Raw genomic sequence first — 22,921 nt, forward strand, 5'->3', positions numbered from 1 at the left:
TCTCTCTCTCTCTCTCTCTCTCTCTCTCTCTCTCTCTCTCTCTCTCTCTTCTTCTTCTTCATCTATATATTTGACATGGTATCGAAACATGGTACACTTTCATTCTAAAATATTAAATTTAGTGATCTGAAACGATCCTAAAAGTTTTTTCCTATCAATTTCTTTAAATGTTACCTTCGGAGAAAATACAATCAAATATATGAACTAAAATCTAAGGTGAGTTAAGTTTTGACAAGACAAAAAAAATAAAAAAATTAGTCATAATTTTCATAGAAATGGGTTTGCTACATGAAAAAAAATAAAAATAAAAATAAAAATTTGGATACCTAATAGTTAAAAGAAAATTACTCTAGAAGTATCTTAAATTCTTAAATGTAATACATATAAGTCTACTCCTATCGCACCATATTTTAGAACATATGGCATACCACGTTCCCGTTCCGTTCCATGTATTGGAACGATCCACGTTCTAGGTAACATAGGTACATCTCTCTATTCAAGATCGATCTGCTTTGGTTGTGGCTCCTACCACTCATGATCCTAAGCCTAGCTCAGTTCAATTTGGTAGTAAGGGTGCCATAGGTGATCAGGATCAAGTGTGATTATTATGGAAAAGACCGACATGATTGTGAGCATTGTTAAAAATTGAATGGTCGCCCTACTCGGGGTCGTGGCCGTGGCCGTGGTAGTACAGCTCATCCACAAGCATGTGTGTCGAGATTGCAACTAGTACTTCATGTGTGCCCAGTACTCTTTCCCAGGATGAGTTACACTCTCAGGCGTTTGATGGCTCAGCTTGATTCTCCATCTGCCACAGTTCCTTCGACTCCTGCTTCTTCTAATTTTGCCCACACAGGTACTCCTGCTAGTGCTCTTAGTACATCCTTGTCGCCTTCTTGGATTATTGATTATGGTGCTACCGACCACATGATAGGTGCCACTAGTCTTTTCTCTACTTATTCTCCTTGTTCTGGACGGGATAAGGTTAGAGTGGCTAATGGTACTTTATCTTCTGTATTCGGCAAGGGTTCTGTTCATTGCTCATCTTTACTTTCTCTTTCATTTGTGCTTCATGTTCCTAATTTTTTTTTTGGTGAATAAGAAATAAATAAAACAGAAAGATTTACAAAATTACAAGGGGCATACCCCAAGCCCTAACAACAAAACAAAAGCACAAACCTCGACACAAAGTCACCGAAGCCCAGCACAAACATAAAACAGATAAAACACTATATAAAATCGAGGAAGCTACATCTGAAGCTCAAGAAAGTAGAGGATGATTACTAGCCAATCGGTTTGTACAAAAGCCATATCCTGTAATGGATAGGGACTTTGTACAAATAGCAAAGCCAGCAGCCAACATCGCACCACCGCAGCAACGATTCCTTACACAACCCGTAGGGGTAGGCACCTATAACAATATTAATAACATACAAAAATAACATCCCAAAGAGGGCCATATGGAGGAACCAAGATAGACCCATCCTATCATGATTGCTCAAAAACCTATTACACAATACACCAAGATGCACAAAAGTCCTCCTACATAGCCCGTAGGGATAGGCGAAATACGCAATAAAACTATGTAAAAAATAACAAGAAAAACAACTGATTATCTCTCTCATGTAGCACAGCAAGGCGCTTGAAGCAGCCATCACCACGGTACATATACACCCTTCCAGCTGCCTCCTGAGCTGTACAACAAGCAGCCACCACCCCTCCACACCATAAGATAAACACACTGGCAGCAGCCTCCTGTAACTGCACTGATAAGAGTGGGAAAGCACTGATAGAAACCTGCAAAAGAACACCCAATTAGTAAACCCCACAAGATATGCTCACCATCACTCGACCCTCATTGTAGGTAAACTCACACCATTCATTCTTCTGCCATCTGCAATAGCATGGTGCTGCTGCATGATCTTGTAAGGTAAGTTCCATTTCTCCAAAAACCAATTATCACCTGCAGAAGTTTTAGCATTTTCCATTAAAAGAAGCCTACCCCTAACCATTTGGATAATAGAGTTAGTAACAACCTCTTCAGGTTTAAGGACCTTACTAAAGATTCTACTATTCCTCTCCATCCAAATGTGGTAGACAGTGCAAAGAAAAGACAATTTCAGAATCACCACTTTCAAGGAATTACCACTGGTGGATCTAATAGCAAAATCAACAATTTCCAACCAAGGCAAAGAAGGCCAATTAGAATTGCACTTGGCTAGAATACCTCCCCAAATCCTAGAAGAAAACACACACCTAAAAAAAAGATGGGAATGATTCTCCTTAGGATCTTGACAGAAAAAGGGCAACAAGGATTGGGAACAAGACCAAATGTTTGAAGTCTATCACCAGTATTAAGTCTCTCATTAATGGCCAACCAAGCGATAAAGCTAACCCTAGGGATTAAAGGGGGACCCCAGATAAGTTTGGACCAAGAGACTTTGGGGCCCTTATCCCTCCAACAATCCCAAGCCGACTGGATAGAAAAGGTACCATCAGCAATCAAGCTTCACACCGGAGTATCAGAAGAGCCAGGGGAAGGAAGAAGAGATGAAGGCGTGGAAGAGATCCACTCCTTTATCTCCCAAGAGTTAGAAATAGGCCACTTCCAAGAACTATTAGAGACTATAGAGCTAACCTTGGTACTTTTTTTTTTTTGGGTGAGCTAACCTTGGTACTGTCAGGAAGATTAGTGTCATATAGAATCCTAGGCCCAAACCTATGCCAGAGCGAACCAAGAGGGTGCCAATTGTCATACCAAAGAAACACATTTTCCCCATTACCAATTTTGAATTTGATGAGAGGATAGATTAAATGCCTGAGTGACAGGATTTTCCTCCAAACCCATGAAGGATCACTAGGAATCTTAACGGACCAAAAACTCCTACCTTTGAGCAAGTAAGACCTAACCCATTGGCACCACATAGAACAATCCCCACCAGAAAACAAGTACCAAACATGCTTGGCTATAGCAGCCTTGTTCCAGATTTCCAAGTCCTTAAAACCAAGGCCACCCTTATTTTTATGTCTACAGATATACTTCCAAGCAATCTTAGCACTATGTTTTTTCAACTCAACCCCAGACCAAAGAAAAGATCTAAGAATACTCTCAATGTCACCAATGATTTTCTTAGGGAGGATAAAAAGCCCAATACACTTGCATTGGGATAGACTGGATGAGTTGGGCTCTACCAGCATAAGAAAGCAGTTTATTGATCCAACTTTTAATCCTCATGGTAATTCTCTCAACTAGAACATGGCAATCAGACACTTTAAGCTTAGTAGTGATTAAAGGCACACCAAGGTATTTCACCGGGAGGGAGCCCTCAGCAAAATTGGCAATCTGAAGAATATCCTCTCTAAGCTCTCTACTGCACCCCGAGAAAAAAATATTACTCTTACTAGGATTAGGGGTAAGGCTCGACAGATTCCTAAATTCCTCCAATCCCTGCATGATATGAGTAACAGTACCAGGGTCCCCTTTGCTAAAGATCATCAAATCATCAGCAAAACAGAGGTTGACAATTTTAGTTTTCTCACATCTCCAGTGGAATTTGAACAAAGGGCTCCTAGATTTCTCAGCCAATATCCTAGCAAGAATCTCCATAGCCAACACAAAGAGATACGGGGACATAGGGTCCCCTTGTCTTGACCCCCTAGCCCCTTTAAAATACCCCTGAAGGCTCCCATTAATACAAATCGAGAAAGAAGGGCTCGTGATACAAGCCTTTATCCAGGTGATCATACAAGGAGGGAAAGCCATAGCTTTAAGAATGTCAATGATAAAGTCCCACCTCACAGTATCAATCAGATTAGGAAGAGCCAATTTAAGTCTATTAGCTATGATCTTACCAACTTACTTTTTGTTAGTAGCCTTACTATTTCCCTAAACTGCTCAATGACATTTTTTTCCTACTTAATTGTGTCTTTCAGGAATTGGCTACGGGAAAAACGATTGGCAGTGGTAAAGCACATGGTGGATTATACTTTCTAGATGTTGTTCCTCCTCCATTACCATTGTCCAACACTTATGCTATTCAGTGCACTACTGGTTCTCCTCTTTCCCTCCTTCATCAATGGCATTGTTGTTTAGGTCATCCATCCTTTAGTATTTTAGAAAGACTTTTTCCTTCCTCAGTTCGAGATTGTTCTAGGAAAGTTTGTGATGCTTGTGAACTTGCTAAGCATAAACGTACTTGTTATCCTTCAGTTAATAAAAGTAGTACCTTTCCTTTTATGCTTGTTCATACTGATGTGTCGGGGCCTTCTCCCGTAGTGTCTATATCTCGATATCGTTGGTTTGTCACTTTTATTGATTGTTATTCCCGTGTGACTTGGGTCTATCTTCTTCGAACTAAAAGTGAGGTTTTTTTTTCTTCTAGTTTTAGCCTTTTTCATAAATGGTACGCAATCTCTTTAATGCTACCATTAAAATTCTTAAGAGTGATAATGAGACTGAGTATGTTAATGGAGCTTTCCGAGCATGCTATGAGAAGCATGGTATTCTTTATCAGACTAGTTGTGTTGGCACTCCTGAGCAGAATGAAGTTGTTGAACGCAAGAATGGGCATCTTCTTGAAGTTACTCGCTCCCTTTTGTTTACCATGAAAGTTCCTAAGCGTTTTTGTGATGATGTTGTTCTTACTGATGCTTGTCTCATCAATCGTATGCCTTCCAGTGTCCTCCAATTCCAAATTCCTATTGCACTTCTTCATGTGGCTTATCTCACGTCTTTCCTTCCCCCTCGGGTTTTTGGGTGTGCCTGTTTTGTTCATTTGCAACCTCGTACTCGTGGAAAGCTTGATCCTAAAGCTGTGCTCATGGCTATTCTGCTACTCAGAAGGATTACTCAAAAAGTGTATGTCAATATGGATGTCACCTTCTGTGAATTTGAGTCATTTTTTACTTATTCTCTGCCATCTCCTCCGGGGGAGAGTGTTATAGATGAGATTACGAATGAGATGATGTCATATCAGCATAAGTTATCTTTTTTCACTCCTAGTCAGCAAGCTGTTATTTGTGGTAAGGGGAAGCCTAAGAGTGGTTTTGGTGTTGAGCTTGACATTGGGGGCCATTTGGACAAGGTTGATTTTAAGACTTATTCACGACGCCAGAAAGAGCAACCATCCCTTGTGCCACCAATTCAATCACCATCACTGATTCTACAGGTAATTTACCTCATTCTATTTCTTCATCAGTAGTTGACAATCCTGTTATTGATGATTTAAGTCTTCCTATTGCTATTAGAAATGGGGTTAAAGCTTGTACTCAACACGCTATTTCTAAATTTGTTTCCTATGATTCATTGTCTCCTGTGTATATCGTGCTTTTGTTTTGTCTCTATTTTTTGTGCGTATCCCACGGGGTTGGAAGGATGCTGTAAATGATCCTAAGTGGAAAGGAGCTATGGTAGAAGAGATGCAAGCCCTAATCAAGAATAATACCTGGGAGTTAGTCTCTCTTCCAATTGGAAAAAAATCAGTGGGATGTAAGTGGGTGTTCACCATTAAGCAGAAGGCAAAACAAGACTAGGGGCCAAATGAAATGGATTATCAAGAAACCTTTGCTCCTGTAGCAAAGATGAATTTCATTTGAGCAATCCTTTCATGTGCAGCTAACCTAGAGTGGCCTTTGCAATAACTAGATGTGCAGAATGCCTTTCTTAGAGGAGGAGGTTTATATGGATGTGCCACCAAGATTCTCCTCTCAATCTACAGTTGGGAAAGTCTGCAAGTTGAAGAAAGTGTTATATGGTTTGAAACTGTCTCTTTGGGCTTGGTTTGACAGATTTGTGAAAGCAATGTTGAGGTTTGGGTATAAGTAAAGCAATGCAAATCATACCATGTTTGTCAAACGCAATGCAAATAAGGTAACTATGCTTATTGTCTATGTGGATGATAAAGTTGTGATACTGTCCGTTTATTCACCCAAAAAAAAAGTTGTGATACTGAATAATGAAGATGATATGACACATCTGAAGATGCAGTTGGCCAAGGACTTTTAGATCAAAGATCTCGGCCCGTTGAGGTATATTCTTGGACTTAAAGTTGCCGTATCTGACAAAGGCATCTTTATTTCTCAAATGAAGTACATTCTAGATCTTCTTGAAGAAATAGGCATGTTAGGCTACAAACCAGTTGATTTACCTATTAAGGTTAACCTGTGAGAATATTAGGTATGTGTATATATAGTAGTATATATATTCTGTATATATTAGGGATTGAGCATATAATTTTATTTCCTTTCTTAGTTCTATGGTTTGGATTGTTATATATACTGATGTATTCTTGTATAAAAAACACAACGGAATATACGAATTCTCTCAAAAAACGTACATGGTATCAGAGCTTGGTTCAAAGCCCTAGGTTCGACATCAACCCATCTGGTTCAAAGTTGATCTGTTGACCTGTCTGGTTCGAACAATTCCTCTGTCTCTCGAACTCAACTGGTTCTCTTGTTTGATTCGATCAAATCTTTCTCTCTCATCTGGTTCGTTTATTCACGATCGATATTTCGCCCCTTATTTGGTTCGATTTCCGGTTCGCAAGGACTTTGTGTGGCTCTGGTTCATTCTTGCTAACTCTTATTTGTGATCTCTCGGTTTCTCTCTCTGGTTATTTGGTCTGAAGTAGCGAAGGTCCTCTAATTGGTGGTATAAAGTTGTGACATTCTAGTCTTAGTTTGATCGCGATTGCGAAGAGTCTCTCGTCTCCATCCATCGATCTCTTTCTCTAGTTTGATTCTTTCTCGCTCATGAGGTTCTCTGATCTCTTTCGTCTGAGCCTCATATCGCTGGTTATTTGTTACGTGGTTGGTTCTGTGATTCTAGTTCTTGGGTATTTACACTTAAAAACCCTTTCAGGTTCATTACACTAGATTCCCCTCAGTTTCCTGTTTAGTATACTCTGATACTTGGGTTGGTTATTGTGGTCTATTTTGGGTTTATTATAGTTTGAACCCCTCAGTTTTCTAGTTATTAGCCTTTGATATCTGGTTTGGCTATTTTGCTTTAGTACACTTAGGCCTTAACTTTCTGGTTATTACGATGTCTCTGGCTTTTGATGAGTGTGCATTTTGCCATCAACGGGGCCATTGGAATTACCACTGTCCTAAGAAGGGATGTCTGTCTGCCTCATCTTTTCAACAGTCTCAGAACCAATTCCGAGCTCCTCCCGCTGCTGATGTTGCATATGCTCTGGCTTCTGATCCTGACTTGGCTTCATTGAATGCTCATATTAGTCAGCTTCAGCATATATTGTCTATCTCACAACCATCTCTATCTGCCTCTATTGTTTTCTCTTTTCATTCAGGTTTGCTTGGGTCTTCTTCAAGTATCTCTTCGTCTATCAGGATTTTTGACTCTAGTGCTTCTCATTATATGACTCCCCATCTCTCCTTACTTTAAAATTATACTCCCCTTCCCTTTCTTATTATTGTTTTTTTTTTTTTTGGGTAAGTAAGTCATAAAATAAAGACAGTAAAATGTACAAGTTTACAAGGGGCATACCCCAGGTACGCCCTACAACAAATAATAGACAAACATAAAACACCACAAAACTATCACTGGACATCATACAACATAAAACCATACTCGCAAAAGCGAAAGAACAACAGAAGATAAAACATAGAACCCCACTTTGCCTATATATCCTTTTTGTCCCCAAGTAACCCCTACCGTCAGAGATAATAGATGGGAACTTGGGGTGGATATATGGGCAAGTAAACAAAGACACACCACAGACTCAAGAACATAATTTACAAACACACAAACAAATGTAACTAACTAAACACGCAACAAGACCAATCGAAAATGATAACTGCCCCCGCTTGCTCCCAATCTCTACCACAGATGAAAGCATGGAATCCAATAAGCATCTCGCTTCTCAGAGCCGTGACATCCTAGCCACTCAACCAAAGCTATGACGAAGGAAAATATCTATCCCATGAAAGATCCTGGCTGAGTCACATGAAGCCTGCATAGTCAATCACCATAATCAACAGTCTTGAGCAGTTTAGTGAAAAAACAATAGCCCGCTGCAACAAACCAAAACATAGCCAAACAAAACATGAGAGCAATCATCACATCCCCCAGTCCCTACCATGGTAGATCACAAGCCTCAAACCCCACGGCAGTGTCCCCTTCACTCCGTGTCAGGCGTGGCAATATAATCAATTAGGATGGGTCACATGAAGACAAGAAGCGACCAGAAAACCGGTAGCTATCCTTCCGCTCATCTCCCAGTCTCTAACTAGGCTAGTTATCGAACCACTATTCCCCAAAGCAGTGACTCCCCAATCACTCTTGGTGGAGATGGCTCAAAACCACCCTCATATCGAGTCACATGAGGATCACACGATCAATCATCATGAAATAACCAACTACAAAAGGTCCGCTGCATTGTGGCTAATCAAAAATTAAAGGCCTGGGTTATGTTTCAAGTAGGAAATTTTAGAGGAAAAAAATGGGTTAGTGAGAGAAGCTCTGACATCTCTCTAGAAAACTCTGGTTTTCTAGGGTTCAATATCTCATTGATTGCCGATGTCTGGAGTAAATGCTACCATTAATGAGAGAAAGGTGGGGGAAAATGCTAAGGGTGAGTCTGTAAAGATTTCTGGTCTAGTCGATCGGAATCTAGGGTTTACTAAGAATCGCTTTACGACTTTGTGTGACGACTTCATGGCTTCTGAATCAGATCTCTCTACACCCCGTGGCGAGGGTGTTTCAACCGTAGACCGCTGCGTTGGTACTCCGATGAAGGATCTGGCTAGTGTGGAGGCTCATAACCACGAAGTGTAGTAAATGTTGAGGCAAATCGTTCTGAAGAAATGGGTGTTTCGGCTCCATTCTCCGAATTAGTGGGTTCAGATCTATCTAAATCCCTAATCGATGACGGATCTAAGGATACTGTGCAAAGTTTGGATAAAATGAAGGCTCCGTTGCTCCCAGGTCTTGGTCAGGAACCATCTACGCCGATTGGTAATGAGATTGGTACGAGTTGGTCTGAAATCGTCGAGGAAGAGCAAAATCGTTTCCTGAATCTCCCCAATAGCCTGGAGATTGCGCGTAATAGGGGGGGAACCAAGAACACTTTGAGTGATCCTAATATGGCTCCTATCTCAGACATCCAGATTCCTCTTAGTGAGTCCACTCACGGGGGAGGTGGTAGGGGGGGAAGCAGTTATCGGGGTGGGAGAGGAGGTCGCGGGGGCTCTAGTGGTAACAGATCAATAGAGCAAATGGACCAACGATCATGGGCCAATGTTACTGGTTCTTTTGTATCCTTAGCGTGTTGATCTAGGTTGGTTATGTTCATTTGTTTTCTTTGTTTCTTTGGTTAGGGCCTGGGGCATGCCCCTTGTATATTTGTAATTTTCTGTGTTTTTAATTTATGACTTATTCACCCAAAAAAAATGTCCCTCCAACTGCTGTAGAAGATAGCATCGTGGTAGAAATGCTAGCTAGACCTGATCCTTTGGAGAAATGGGATTCCTGTCTTGTTGGCTATTTTATTGATAAAGGAGTTGGGTATAATTATCTTCGGAATAGTGCGTTTGGGTTGTGGAAGGCTAAGGGCCTTAAGGAAGTTCTTACAAATGGGGATGGCTTCATGTTCTTCATATTTGATACCCCTGAATGCTGTAGAGACGATCTAAAGGGAGGCCCATGGTATATTGGGGGTTACCTCCTCATCTTGAAACAGTGGAAGAGAATGATGAAGCTTGCCAAGGAGAAATCCACTAAAATCCCAATTCGGGTGAAATTCTTTAATGTCCCCTTGGAATATTGGGATCCTGATGGTTTAAGCAGGATTGCTAGTGCAATTGGCAACCCCCTCTTTATGGATCAGCTTACGGCCCGAGGTAGTAGAGTGGCCTTTGCTAGAATCTGTGTGGAGATAGAAGCTACATCAAAGCTGCTCTCTTACTTCCAAATCAGGTGTGGTGATGATGCTGTCTTGATTAAAGCGGAATATCAGGGACTGCCTTCTGTTTGTCAACACTGTCAGATCTTTGGACATAGTACTGAGAAGTGTGTTTCCAAACAAGTGGCCCAGTTGATTTCCTTGCAGAAGGTAACCGAAGAGAATGTTAACCCTCAGGATGAAGGTTGGACCACTGTTCAAGCGAAGGGTAAAAGGAAAGTGGGGGATCCTGAGTTAGAGACTATACCTGAAGTGGTGGAGTCCCCTGAAACAGATACGGAGCCAATACCTACTTCAGTTGTAGAGCCTCTGGCAGATTCAGTTCGTACTCAAGTGATACAGGAGGATCCGGCTGAGAAGAGCTCCTCTGTGGAAGAAGTAAGTTCTGATAGCAGTGATGTGGATATATTTCAAAAGAAGCTTTTCGAGCTTACAGAGCTGGTTATACCTAATGCTGCTGAAATGATAGAGTCAGCTCTGAAGGAGGTAAAGAAGTCACCTACTGTAGCTCAGGTAAACCAGCATATAAAGAACAAGTCCTCTGGCAAAGGTAGCAGCAGCCAAAGGAAGAAGAAGAAGTAACCAGTTTCAGTTGGTTGTGGTTTTTTTGTCACCTCTCCTTTTTGTATCCCAATGACTGTTAAAATTGCTTCATGGAATGTTAGAGGTTTGAATGATCCCTCTAAACAAAAAGAAGTTAAGAATTTTGTGTCTAAAGAAAATGTTCATGTCATAGGAGTTTTGGAAACTAAAATAAAGCAAACCAATGAGAGGAAAATTTGTGGAAAATGTTTTGGTAACTGGTCTATGCTCTCCAATTCACAACCAACTGAAACTGGGAGAGTCTGGGTGTGCTGGAACAATGATTTTTGTGATCTTCAACAGATTTCCATGTCAAATCAGCATATTTTGTGTAAAATTCTTGACTTGGCTACAAATGAATATTTTTTTGCTGTTTTTGTCTATGCTGCAAATAAGCACACTTTGAGGAAAGTATTTTTTGATACAATGTTTAACATCTCTCGTGCTAAGTCCAAAATTCCTTGTATTTTCTTGGGTGATTTTAATGCTATAAGATACCAACAGGAAAAAATTGGGGGTTCTCCTTCCTGGACTTCTGAAAATGAGGAGTTTAATACCTATATTAACGCATTTGAATTGGCTGATCTATCTTATGGTGGATGCCAATTCACATGGGCTAATAAAAGGAGTGAGGGAGCTTTCATAGCGACCAAGATTGACAAAGTTCTGGTTAATGAGGCCTGGCTGGATAAGTTTCCTGAGTCTATGGCTACTTTTCTCCCGGCTGGTATTTCTGATCACTCATCTGTTGTGGTCAACATCAGTGTTAACAGTAGCTCCTTTAAGAAACCTTTCAAATATTTTGACTTCTGGTCTCAACACCCAGATTTTCTTAGCACTGTTTCTAATACCTGGTTTCAATATATTCGTGGTGTCCCTATGTTCAGGATTTGTCAGAAGCTAAGACAACTCAAAGCCAGCCTTAAGCTTCTTCATAAAAAAGACTTCAGTGATCTGTCCACTCGTGTCATTATCTCTAAGGCTAGTTTGGATCTTGCTCAAATTAAGCTTGACAAGGATCCTTTGAATTGTGAGCTTCAATCTAAGGAAAGAGAGGAGTTGAAAAGATACATTGATCTCAGCAATTTGGAAGAGTGTCTTGCTCTTCAAAAATCCAGAGTCCAATGGCTTGGTCTAGGGGATAGGAATAGCAGCTTCTTTTTTAGGTCTGTTAAGAGTAATATTAATAGAGGTAAAATCATGAGTGTGGTTATGGAAGATGGTACTAGGTCCACTAAGATAACTGATATTCATGATACTTTTGTCCAGTTCTATACCAAGCTGTTTGGTACCCCTATCTTGGGGGAGTACAATGGTCTTGAGCGCATTAAATCGTTGGTGAACAAAAAGGTTTCCAATTCTCAATCGGCTCTTTTGGCTAAACCTATTTCGGATGCTGAAATCAAGGAGGTTTTTTGGTCTCTCAAAGCCAATAAAGCTCCTAGCCCTGATGGGTATTCAGCTGGTTTCTTCAAAAGCTCGTGGGATATTGTTGGGAAGGAGGTTACCCTTGCCATTAAGTCATTTTTTGACTCTGGTAAACTCCTCTCGGAGATCAATAGCACCATCATTGCTCTTATTCCCAAAATTCCTAATCCTATGAATGTTGGTGACTATAGGCCTATTTCTTGTTGCAACACCATCTACAAATGCATTGCCAAGATAATAGCTAACAGAGTCAAATTGGTGCTTCCTGATCTTATTGATCCTGTGCAATCTGCTTTTGTCCAGGGTAGAAGAATCTCGGACAACATCTTTCTGTCCCAAGAGATTATGAGGGGTTACCACCGGAGCTCCAAAACTCCGAAGTGCGCTATGAAAGTGGACATCATGAAAGCCTATGATACTGTGAGATGGGAGTTTATTATTGATATCCTCACTGCTATGGACTTTCCTCCTTGCATGATTAATTGGATCAATGCTTGTATGACTAGTCCTTCTTTCTCTATTTGCATCAATGGTAGTCTTCATGGGTACTTTAAAGGGGCTAGGGGCCTTAGGCAAGGAGACCCTATGTCCTCTTATCTTTTTGTGTTGGCTATGGAGGTTTTGGCTAGAATTCTTGCTGAAAAATCTAGAAACCCCCTTTTTAAGTTCCATTGGAGATGTGAGAAGACTAAAATTGTTAATTTGTGTTTTGCTGATGACCTTATGATCTTCTGTAGAGGGGATCCGGGGACTGTCCATCTCATCATGCAAGGTTTGGAGGAATTTAGGAACTTGTCCGGTCTTACTCCTAATCCTAATAAGAGTAATATTTATTTCTCCGGATGTAGTAGTGAGATTAAAGCTAACATTTTGCACATTGCCAAATTCACTGAGGGCTCCCTCCCTGTGAAATATTTGGGTGTGCCTTTGATCACCACTAAGCTTCGAGCGTCTGATTGCCAAACCTTGGTTGATAGGATGACTAAAAGGATCAAAAGCTGGACCAATAAATTGCTATCTTATGCTGGTAGAGCCCAACTCATCCAGTCTATTCTTTTCTCAATGCAAGTTTATTGGTCTTCTATTTTTATTCTCCCTAAGAGGGTTATCCGCGACATTGAAAATCTGCTCAGATCTTTCCTTTGGTCTGGGACGGAGCTGAAAAAGCATAGTGCTAAAATTGCTTGGAAGCATGTTTGCAAAAAAAAAAAAATGAGGGTGGGCTTGGTTTTAAGGATATGGAGGTTTGGAATAAAGCGGCTATAGCCAAACATGTTTGGTATTTGTTTTCGGGTGGGGAATGTTCAATGTGGTGTCAATGGGTTAAGTCCTACTTACTTAAGGGTAAGAGTTTTTGGGGTATTAAGATGCCCAGTGATCCATCCTGGGTTTGGAGGAAACTTTTATCGCTTAGGGATTTAATCTTCCCTATTATCAAATTCAAACTTGGTAATGGTGAAAATGTTTTCCTCTGGCATGATAACTGGCACCCCTTTGGTTCGCTCTTGCTTCGGTATGGTTCTAGGATTCTGTATGATACCAACCTTCCTGGCAATTCTAAGGTTAGTTCTATTATCTCAAATGATTCTTGGAACTGGCCTTTTCCTAACTCTTGGGAGATACAGGAATGGATTGCTGCCACTCCTCCTTCTCTTAAACCTTCCCTTGATTCCCCTGATATTCCTGTGTGGAGTTTGACTGCTGATGGTTCCTTTTCTATTCACTCTGCTTGGGAATGCTGGAGGGACAAGGGCCCAAAGGTTACTTGGTCTAATCTCGTTTGGGGTCCTCCTGTTATCCCCAGGGTTAGCTTCATTGTGTGGCTGGCTATCCATGAGAGACTTAACACTGGGGATAGACTCCAAATCTTTGGTCTTCTTATGAGCCCTAGCTGCCCTTTATGTTGTGCCCTTGAGGAAAACCATTCCCATCTGTTCTTTAGGTGTCACTACTCCTCTAGGATTTGAGCTGTTATCCAAGCTAAGTGTAATTCCCACTGGCCTTCTTTGCCTTGGTTGGAACTTGTTGAGTTTGCTACTACATCAATCAATGGTAAATCTCTGAAATGTATGATTATGAAACTCTCTTTTCACTGCACTATCTACCACATCTGGATGGAGAGAAATAGTAGAATCTTTAGTAAGGTTTTCAAACCTGAAGAGATTGTCACTAACTCTATCATCCAAATGGTTAGGGGTAGACTCCTTTCTATGGAAAATGTGAAAGCTTATGCAGGTGACAACTGGTATTTGGAACAATGGAACCTACCTTCTAAAATCCTGTTGCAGTCCCAAACTGCTGCAGCCCAAAGGAACTCGAGTGGTGTGAGTTTCCCTACATTGAGGGTTGAGTGATGGTGAGCAGATAAGGAGTGTTTTGTCTAACAACTTGTGCTGTCTTGCAGATGATGTTACTCTCAGATTCTATCAGCTATTATGGATCCCAAATATTCACAAAATCTAGAGCCTATGAAGGGAGGGTTGAGTGATGTGAGCCAGTACAGTTCCTCTTGTAAATGTGGGTTGAGTGGGGGGAGGAAGTATATATTTTTTAAACTAACATGTACTATATATTATATATATTTTTGTGCAGGTCTAAGGAATCTCAAGTACATTGTCCAGCTGGTTGGAATGAGAGAGCACTGTATATGTGGGCCGAGTGATGGGAGCCCTTACTTTGAGTGGAGAGCTCTCTTTTATTGTGGGTCGAGTGAGGGGAGGTCCTATACTGAGTGCTTGTTGTTTCTTCTTCTGTATGACTCAATATATTGTTATGGAAATTCCTCTCTATTATATGTTGAACAGGTTAAGCAGCAACTTGTAAGGTGGGATTGCTCCTGGCAGTTTATCTCGGATGGTTATTGGATTGGGGCTTTGGCTGCAAGAAGTTTGCTGTTGGTGACTATCTTTGGGCATTGGCAGCAATCTGTGTCGGGGTTTGCCGGGTGGTGTGAAGGTGGCTGCAATCAGCGCCCCTCTTTGGCGTTGTTCGCTGTGTGGATTTACTCTTCGGTGATGGCTGCAAGTTGCGCCTTGCCTAGGCACTTCAGTGGGTTCATAAGCTATCTTCATTTCTTTTATTTCTCTCTTGTTGTGGAGGAGTGGTGGCTGACTGCTGTTCAGATTTGGGTGGCTGTCGGCAGGGTGTGTATGTACCATAGTGATGGCTGCTTTAAGCGCCTTGCTATGCTACTAATGGGAGCTAATCAGTGGTCTTTCTTTTTATTTTTATTTGTTCACAGTTGTAGTTTGCAGTTTGCCTATTCCTACGGGTTGTGTAGGAGGTTTCATGTGTACTTTGGTATCTCGTGTAACAGGTTTTTTGAGCAATTCGGTAGGATGGGCCCCTCTTGGTTCATCACTTCGGTTTGCTTGGGTTACTATTTTTGTATTATATTTATTTTGTTACAGGTGCCTATCCCTACGGGTTGTGTAGGGAGACTTTGTGGGTGTGATGATGCCCATCCCTACGGGTTGTGTAGGGAGTTTTTAGACTGTTGTTATGGTGCTTGTTGGTTGCTGGTCTGTCCTTTGTACAAGGTCCCTATTCATCACAGGATATGGCCTTTGTATAGTTCGATTGGCTAAGTTTTTCTTTTGGCTCTCCTTATTTTCGGATGTAGCTCTTAGGTTTGGTCTTTTTATTGTTTGTGTTTCTTTGGGCTTCGGTGCCTGTGGGCTGAGGCTCGTGTTGTTTTCTGTTGTTAGGGCCTGGGGTATGCCCCTTGTAGTTTTGTAAATCTTTCTGTTTTATATTATTTCTTATTCACCCAAAAAAAAAAAAAAAAATTAAAGGCCTTTTTTTTTGGGTAAGTAAAAAAAAATAAAATAAAAAAATAAAAAAAATAAAAAATAAATTAAAGGCCCACCTATTTCCAAAACAAAACCACTCACCCACTTGGATTTATCAGCACCATAGAAGCATTGCCCATGCAAAATGTTGTTCACACAAAAGAGCCAATCAAAATCCAATTAACTCACCACACATCTCCCAGTTCCAGCAATGGCAAATTGCACACCTCAATTCCCCATGACAATGTCCCCCTCACTCCACACCAGAAGAGGTCAGAGAACTGCTCTAAGCCAAAACACATGAACATGTACGGATCATTAACCAAATAACGAAAAAATCAAATGTAGTAGATAGCAGAATCCATGGACTAAACAAATTTAGCAATCCCACATTTAGATGTCCAAAAATAATAAATCACCAACCCACTAAAAAAATAGTGGGCTCATTTGATAATATCCCCATTAAATTCAATTCAACAAGGCCATTTAATAATCAAATCTTCACCACAGAGGCCCCCAAGAAAAACCTGCCCAAAATAAATCCGGGCCCACATAAAAACCTTTACAAACCAATTTCAGCAGAAGCTCCAAAGAGCCCACTGATACCCAAAGACCCACTAACTCACAATAAAATAATATCACGGGCCCACCAACCAAACCCACAAAGAAAGTCCATCGTGGGCCCACCCACTTCCTCAAAATCAATTAAAATAACCACCGTGGGTCTACACACACCAACTCAAAATCACGGCCATAAAGAACTCGGCACTAAAATATGTATAATAATATATATATTGAAACCAATAAACAAAGCAATCACGTGGGCACTGACCCTTTCCAAATTGAAATTACCACCAACTTGTACACGGCCTCCCACGTGAGGATTGAACCATTCATGCCAACCCACTTTTTGTCTTCCCCATAAACAGAAGCTCACTGATTGTAGCTAGCACGGTCTAGACAAACCCGTGCAACACGCATCACACACATCACGATACACATCACAACGTCCCACCAAACTGTGTAAGCATGAGTTTGAACACGCCATTCCAGCTTAGCAGCGCGTGACTAGCAGACATCACCTCCAAATGCCATTAACAATGGCACCGGAGTAATTTCAGCAAAGTTTACATGTAACAACTGTAGCGCACCGAGGCACCATCAACAGCGTCGAAACTTTGGACGAACTAGCACCCAGAACCCATGTAACTCAAAAAACCCTATGCACTAGCAACCACCACCCCATATCTCTGGCGGCAACACCTACAGGATAGGATCTTCAGCACACGACACGACTGCAGAAACTGAACATGGAAGGGTGACCTTCTTTAAGCCAATCACACGGATAACCCATCGCCATGAAACGACAAGCCCACCTCCACGAAACAGAAAAGAAGATAAATTGCCCAACAACACTATGACTGATAATGACCAGAACTGGCCACTCCTACACCAGGAGCTACCGGACTTGGAACCCTTTTTTTTGGGTGAATAACCGGACTTGGAACCCAAGCTCACTAACACACAAATATTAGTATAGGAGCTAAAACAACTGGCCAAACAAACACCAGAACTTCATCTTCACAACGTCAACGATCCAAAATAGCTTCAAAACCTCCTGAATCTGGAAAAAATAAGACCAGATTCAGTAACAAACACAGTAACACCCAAATCAGACAAAGAATCTGATAAGGAACCCTCAAAAGTCCAGGGGTAACAACGGAGGGAGCTTTCTCTCTCTATATTCTAGAGAGAGAAGCTCTCAACCTAATCCCCTCTTAATAGGTCTGGTATGTTTGCTATATCTGTTGGATTTGTCTTGCTGTCTGCTATGTCTGATGTTTCTATTCCATCTGTCCTTTATGTTCCTTAATTATCTATCAATTTATTACCTATCAGTCAGCTTGATGCCTCTGATTTCGTCTTTATCTTATCTTCTTCTATCTATTCTATGCAGGATTGGATGTCCAAGAAGTGGATTGGGACTGGTTATGGAGTTAGAGACCTGTATGTGGTGGAGAGAGCCTACATCTGCCTATGGCTACCTCTCAGACTGCTTTTTCTCTTTTCAGTTAGATTCTTCGTCAAGTCCTTTTTATTTGTGGCATTCTAGATTGGGGCATTTGTCTGCTGACCGGTTACAGTCTTTAGCTTAGTCAGGTGTATTGGGTAAACTTTCTTCTAGTCAACTTACCGAGTGTCGAAGGCGTAAACTTGCCAAAATGACATCCTTACCTTTCCATAAAAGTACCTTTATATCTGATACATCATTTTCTTTAGTTCATACTGATGTTTGGGATCCTTCTCCTATTCTCACTGAACGGGGTTTTGCATACTATATGTTTCATTTGTTGATGACTGCACCCGTTACACTCGAGTTCTGTAAATATTTAGCCAATTTTGGTACCATTCACCAAACTTCTACACTTATCTAAAATGGTCAAGCTGAATGTAAACACCGTAGTTAGAATGTAAAATGAGGAAATTTATTAGGATTAGGAAGAAGAAGAGAAAAGAGAAGAGGAAGGAATTTTTATATATCTTACATTAATACATTAGCAAAATATATATACAAACCCTAATATTGCAATATGATCGTCGTACCCTCAACTTAAGTAAATATTAGCAACAGAACATAAATAACTATTCTAACACTTCCCCTCAAGCTGGAGCATAGAGATCAAACATGCCCAACTTAACAAATAAGCGATGAAATAAAGACTGAGCCAAAGGTTTGGTGAGAATATCAGCCAATTGATGTTGAGAACGAATATAAGGAGTCACAACTTGCTTACGCATGGTAATCTTTTGTCTATGCATTGAGTGATTGGGCATACTTGTAGTATTTTATTACTTTAAACTAATATCGTTAAGTTGTAATTACTCAGTAAATTCTCTTTCTTAGATGCTAAGCAAGATTTGTTTGAGTTAAACTTGGCCACTTAAACTAATGGAACTATTAGGGTCCCAAGCGAATTAGTTTCCTAGAACAAAAGATAGAAGGATGGAGAAGCACAGAAAAAGTTGGAGAGAAACTATCTTCCTGAGAGCTAGACGAGAAAGTTAAAAGAAAATAAAGAGAAATAGGAAGAAAATTAAAGGGAACTCAAATTCATCGTTTTAGACTTGAGAATTGAACGCTTAAGTGATTTTAGAAAACTTAAATGAGGTGTTTAATGTTAAACTATGATTATTATGCTACAATGACTCAGTAAATTCTCTTTCTGAGAGGTTAAGCAAGATTAGTTTAAGTTAAACTTGGCCACTTTAGCAAATGAAACAATTAGGGGCGCAAACTAGTTTGTTCCCGAAACAAAAGAGAGAAGGATGGAGAGGCACAGAGAAAGATAGAAACTTTTTGCTTTGAAAGCCAGAAGAGAAAGTAAGAGAAAAGAAAGAGAAATTGGAAGAAAGTCAAAGGGAATTCAAATTCATCCTTCTGGGCTTGAGAATTTAACACTTAAATGATTTAAGAGACCATAAATGTGGTGCTTAAGTTAAACTGGTATCGTTAAGCTACAAATATTTAGTAAATTCTATTGCTTAGTGGCTATGCAAGATTAGGTTGAGTTAAACTTGGCCAGTTAAGCGAATGACACATTTACAGGACCTAATCTAATTAGTTACTAGAACAGAATGGAGAAGCATGGAGAAACACAGATAAAGTTAGAGAGAAACTTTCTTCTTGAGAGCTAAAAGACAAAGTTAGAGAAAATGAAAGAGAAATACGAAGAAAATTATAGGGAATTCAAATTAATCCATTTGGACTTGAGAATTGAACACTTAGGTGATTTTGAAAACCTCAGATGAGATATTTAAATTGAACTAATATCTTTAAGCTACAGTTACTCCGTAAATTCGTTTTCTTAGAGGCTAAGCAAGATTAATTTGATTTAAACCTGGCCACTCAAGCTAATGAAACAATTAGGGGGAAATTGGTGGGCCTTTAATTTTGATTAGCCACAATGTAGCGGACCTTTTGTAGTCGGATATTTCATGTTGATTGATCGTGTGATTCTCATGTGACTTGATACTAGGGTGGTTTTGAGCCATCTCCACCAAGAGTGATTGGGAAGTCACTGCTTTGGGGAATAGTGGTTCAATAACTAGCTGAGTTAGTTAATATTCACCCAAAAAAAAAACTAGCCGAGTTAGAGACTGGGAGATGAGTGGAAGGATAGCTACTGGTTTTCTGGCCGCTTCTTGTCTTCATGTGACCCATCCTAATTGATTGTATTGCCACGCCTGACATGGAGTGAAGGGGACACTGCCGTGGGGTTTGAGGCTTGTGATCTACCATGGAAAGGACTGGGGGATGTGATGGTTGATCTCATGTTTGGTTGGCTATGTATTGGTTTGTTGCAGAGGGGTTATTGTGTTGTCACTAAACTTCTCAAGACCGTTGATTATGGTGATTGACTATGTAGGCTTCATGTGACTCAGCCAGGATCTTTCATGGGATAGATATTTTCCTTCGTCATAGCTTTGTGAGTGGCTAGGATGTCACGGCTCTGAGAAGTGAGATGCTTATTGGATTCCATGCTATTATCCGAGGTAGAGACTGGGAGCAAGCGGGAACAGTTATCACTCTTGATTGGCCTTGTTGGATGTTTAGTTAGTTACATTTGTATTTGTATTTGTTTTGTGTGTTTATCTGTTGATTCTTGAGTCTGTGGTGTGTTTTTGTTTACTTGCCCATACATCCATCCCAAGTTCTCATCTATTATCTCTGATGGTAGGGGTTACTTGGGGACAAAAAGGATATACGGGCAAAGTGGGGTTCTGTTTTCTTTTGTTGTTCTTTCGCTTTTGCGAGTGTGGTTTTATGTTGTAGGATGTCCGGGGCAAGTTTTGGTGGTGTTTTTTTTTCTGTTTGTCTTTTATTTGTTGTAGGGCGTGCCTGGGGTATGCCCCTTGTAAACTAGTATATTTTACTGTTTTATTTTATGACTTACTTACCCAAAAAAAAAATTAGTTCCTAGAACGAAAGAGAGAAGGATGGAGAAGCACAGAGAAAGTTAGAGAGAAATTATCTTCTTGAGATAAGAAGTTAGAGAAAAGAAAGGGAAATAGGAAGAAAATCAAACAAAATTCAAATTCAACCTTTTGGACATGAGAATTGAACACGTAGGAGATTTCAAAAACCTTAAATGACGTGTTTAAGTTAATCTAATGTTGTTAAGTTATAATTACTCAGTAAGTTCTCTTTGTTAAAGGCTTTTTTTTTTTTGGGTAAGTAAGTCATCCTAATTGATTGTATTGCCACGCCTGACATGGAGTGAAGGGGACACTGCCGTGGGGTTTGAGGCTTGTGATCTACCAAGGAAGGGACTGGGGGATGTGATGATTGCTCTCATGTTTTGTTGGCTATGTATTGGTTTGTTGCAGCGGGACTATTGCTTTTTCACTAAACTTCTCAAGTCCGTTGATTATGGTGATTGATTTTGCAGGCTTTTTTTTTTTTTTTGGGTGAATAAATTTTGCAGGCTTCAAGTGACTCAGCCAGGATCTTTCATGGGATAGATTTTTTCCTTTGTCATAGCTTTGGTTGAGTGGCTAGGATGTCACGGCTGTGAGAAGCGTGATGCTTATTGGATTCCATGTTTTCATCCGAGGTAGAGACTGGGAGCAAGCAGGGGCAATTATTATTTTTGATTGGTCTTGTTGGGTGTTTAGTTAGTTACATTTGTGTTGTGTATTTGTCTGTTATGTTTTATGAGTCTGTGATGTGTTTTGTTTATTTGCCTATATATCCACCCCAAGTTTCCTTCTATTATCTCTGATGGTAGGGGTTACTTGGGGACAAAAAGGATATATGGGCACAGTGGGGTTCTGGTTTTTCTGTTGTTCTTTCGCTTTTGCGAGTGTGGTTTTATGTTTTAGGATGTCTAGTGGTAGTTTGTGGTGTTTTTTGTTTTTCTATTATTTGTTGTAGGGCGTACCTGGGGTATGCCCCTTGTAAACTTTGTTAAAGGCTAAGCAAGATTAGTTTGATTTAAACTACGCCACTTGAACAAATGAAACAATTAGGGGGCCCAAGCTAATTAGTTTCTAGAACGAAAGAAAGAAGGATGGAGAAGCATAGAGAAAGTTAGAGAGAAACTATCTTCTTGAGAGCTTTTTTTGGTTAAGTCATAAAATACAGACAATGAAATTTACAAGTTTACAAGGGGCATACCCCAGGCACACCCAACAACAAATAATTAAACGAATACATAACCAACAAAAACTACCCCTGCACCCCCTTAAGATAGGGGGGTAGAAACACAAGAACAACAGAAAACAGAAAAACCCTACTTTGCTCATATATCCTTTTGTCCCCAAGTAACCCCTACCATCAGAACTAATAGATGGAAACTTGGGATGGATATATGGGCAAAGATACAAACAAACACCATAAAACTTAAAAACCATAACAAGCAAACTCACAAAGCAACAACCGTAAAGACAAATCAAAAATGATAACCAACCCCATTCGCCCCAAGTCTCTACTGTAGATCAACACATGGAATCCAGTAAGCAGCCCACTCCTCACAGCCGTGACATCCTAGCCACTCAACAAAAGCCATGACAGAGGAAAAAATCTATCCCATGAGAAATCCTGATGTAGTCACATGAAGCTAGCACGATCAGTAACCATAAGTAACAGTCTTGTGAGTCGAAGCGACAACGGTAGCCCTTTTTTTTTGGGTGAATAAGACATAAATAAAAGACAAAGAATATACAAGATTACAAGGGGAATACCCCAGGCCCTAAATCAGCTATACAGCAAAACAGACATCAAAAGCAAACAAAAACAATGTTCAGTATCCATATCTAAGAAAATAGGGAAAATGAACATTGCGAAAACAAAAGGGTATGACATACCCTCAAAACCACAAACCAGCAGCAACTAAGCCGACTGAATACAACCTGAGACAACGAGGCACATAAAAGTCTATCATGTGTAATCCAGAAACTAAAGTAATGGCATGAGGCCGAGACATATCAACAAAAGACCTAGTACATCCCACTAGGGTAGGCTTAACAAAATATTGTGCAATGTAAGTTAAAAACACCATAAAGAAAGATAGTAATATAAAAGAAGACAGCTTGTAGACAACGAGGCGCATCCAGCAGCCATCAGCACTTGACAGCCATTTGTAACTCAAAAACAGCAGACCAAATTCCCAATTATCAACCCAGCAGGTAGCAGCA

General features: G+C 40.3%; 1 protein-coding gene across 1 annotated transcript; it reads right to left on the minus strand.

Annotated features, from left to right (window-relative positions):
* Positions 1 to 1,261: 1,261 nt before the first annotated feature.
* LOC114276326 (uncharacterized) lies at positions 1,262 to 3,763 on the minus strand. Its single transcript, XM_028218120.2, has 5 exons — positions 3,174 to 3,763; positions 2,759 to 3,028; positions 1,875 to 2,238; positions 1,633 to 1,797; positions 1,262 to 1,411 (listed from the first exon to the last, which is right to left on the minus strand). The coding sequence occupies exons 1-5, from the start codon at positions 3,761 to 3,763 to the stop codon at positions 1,262 to 1,264; spliced, it is 1,539 nt and encodes a 512-aa protein (XP_028073921.2).
* Between the last annotated feature and the right edge of the window lie 19,158 nt (positions 3,764 to 22,921).

This window comes from Camellia sinensis, chromosome 2 (genome assembly GCF_055761805.1).
Source record: "Camellia sinensis isolate YWXY chromosome 2, ASM5576180v1, whole genome shotgun sequence".
In the NCBI taxonomy this organism is placed as follows: domain Eukaryota; kingdom Viridiplantae; phylum Streptophyta; class Magnoliopsida; order Ericales; family Theaceae; genus Camellia; species Camellia sinensis.

Excerpts from the sequence above, each read along its gene's own strand:
- LOC114276326 (XM_028218120.2), bottom strand. The coding sequence starts at position 3,763 with ATGGCTTTCCCTCCTTGTATGATCACCTGGATAAAGGCTTGTATCACG. Across the intron at positions 3,029-3,173 it reads GGTAGAGCCCAACTCATCCA|ACATAAAAATAAGGGTGGCC; the intron begins GTCTATCCCAAT and ends GTATATCTGTAG. Across the intron at positions 2,239-2,758 it reads GGGGAAAATGTGTTTCTTTG|GATTTGGGGAGGTATTCTAG; the intron begins GTATGACAATTG and ends GTTTTCTTCTAG.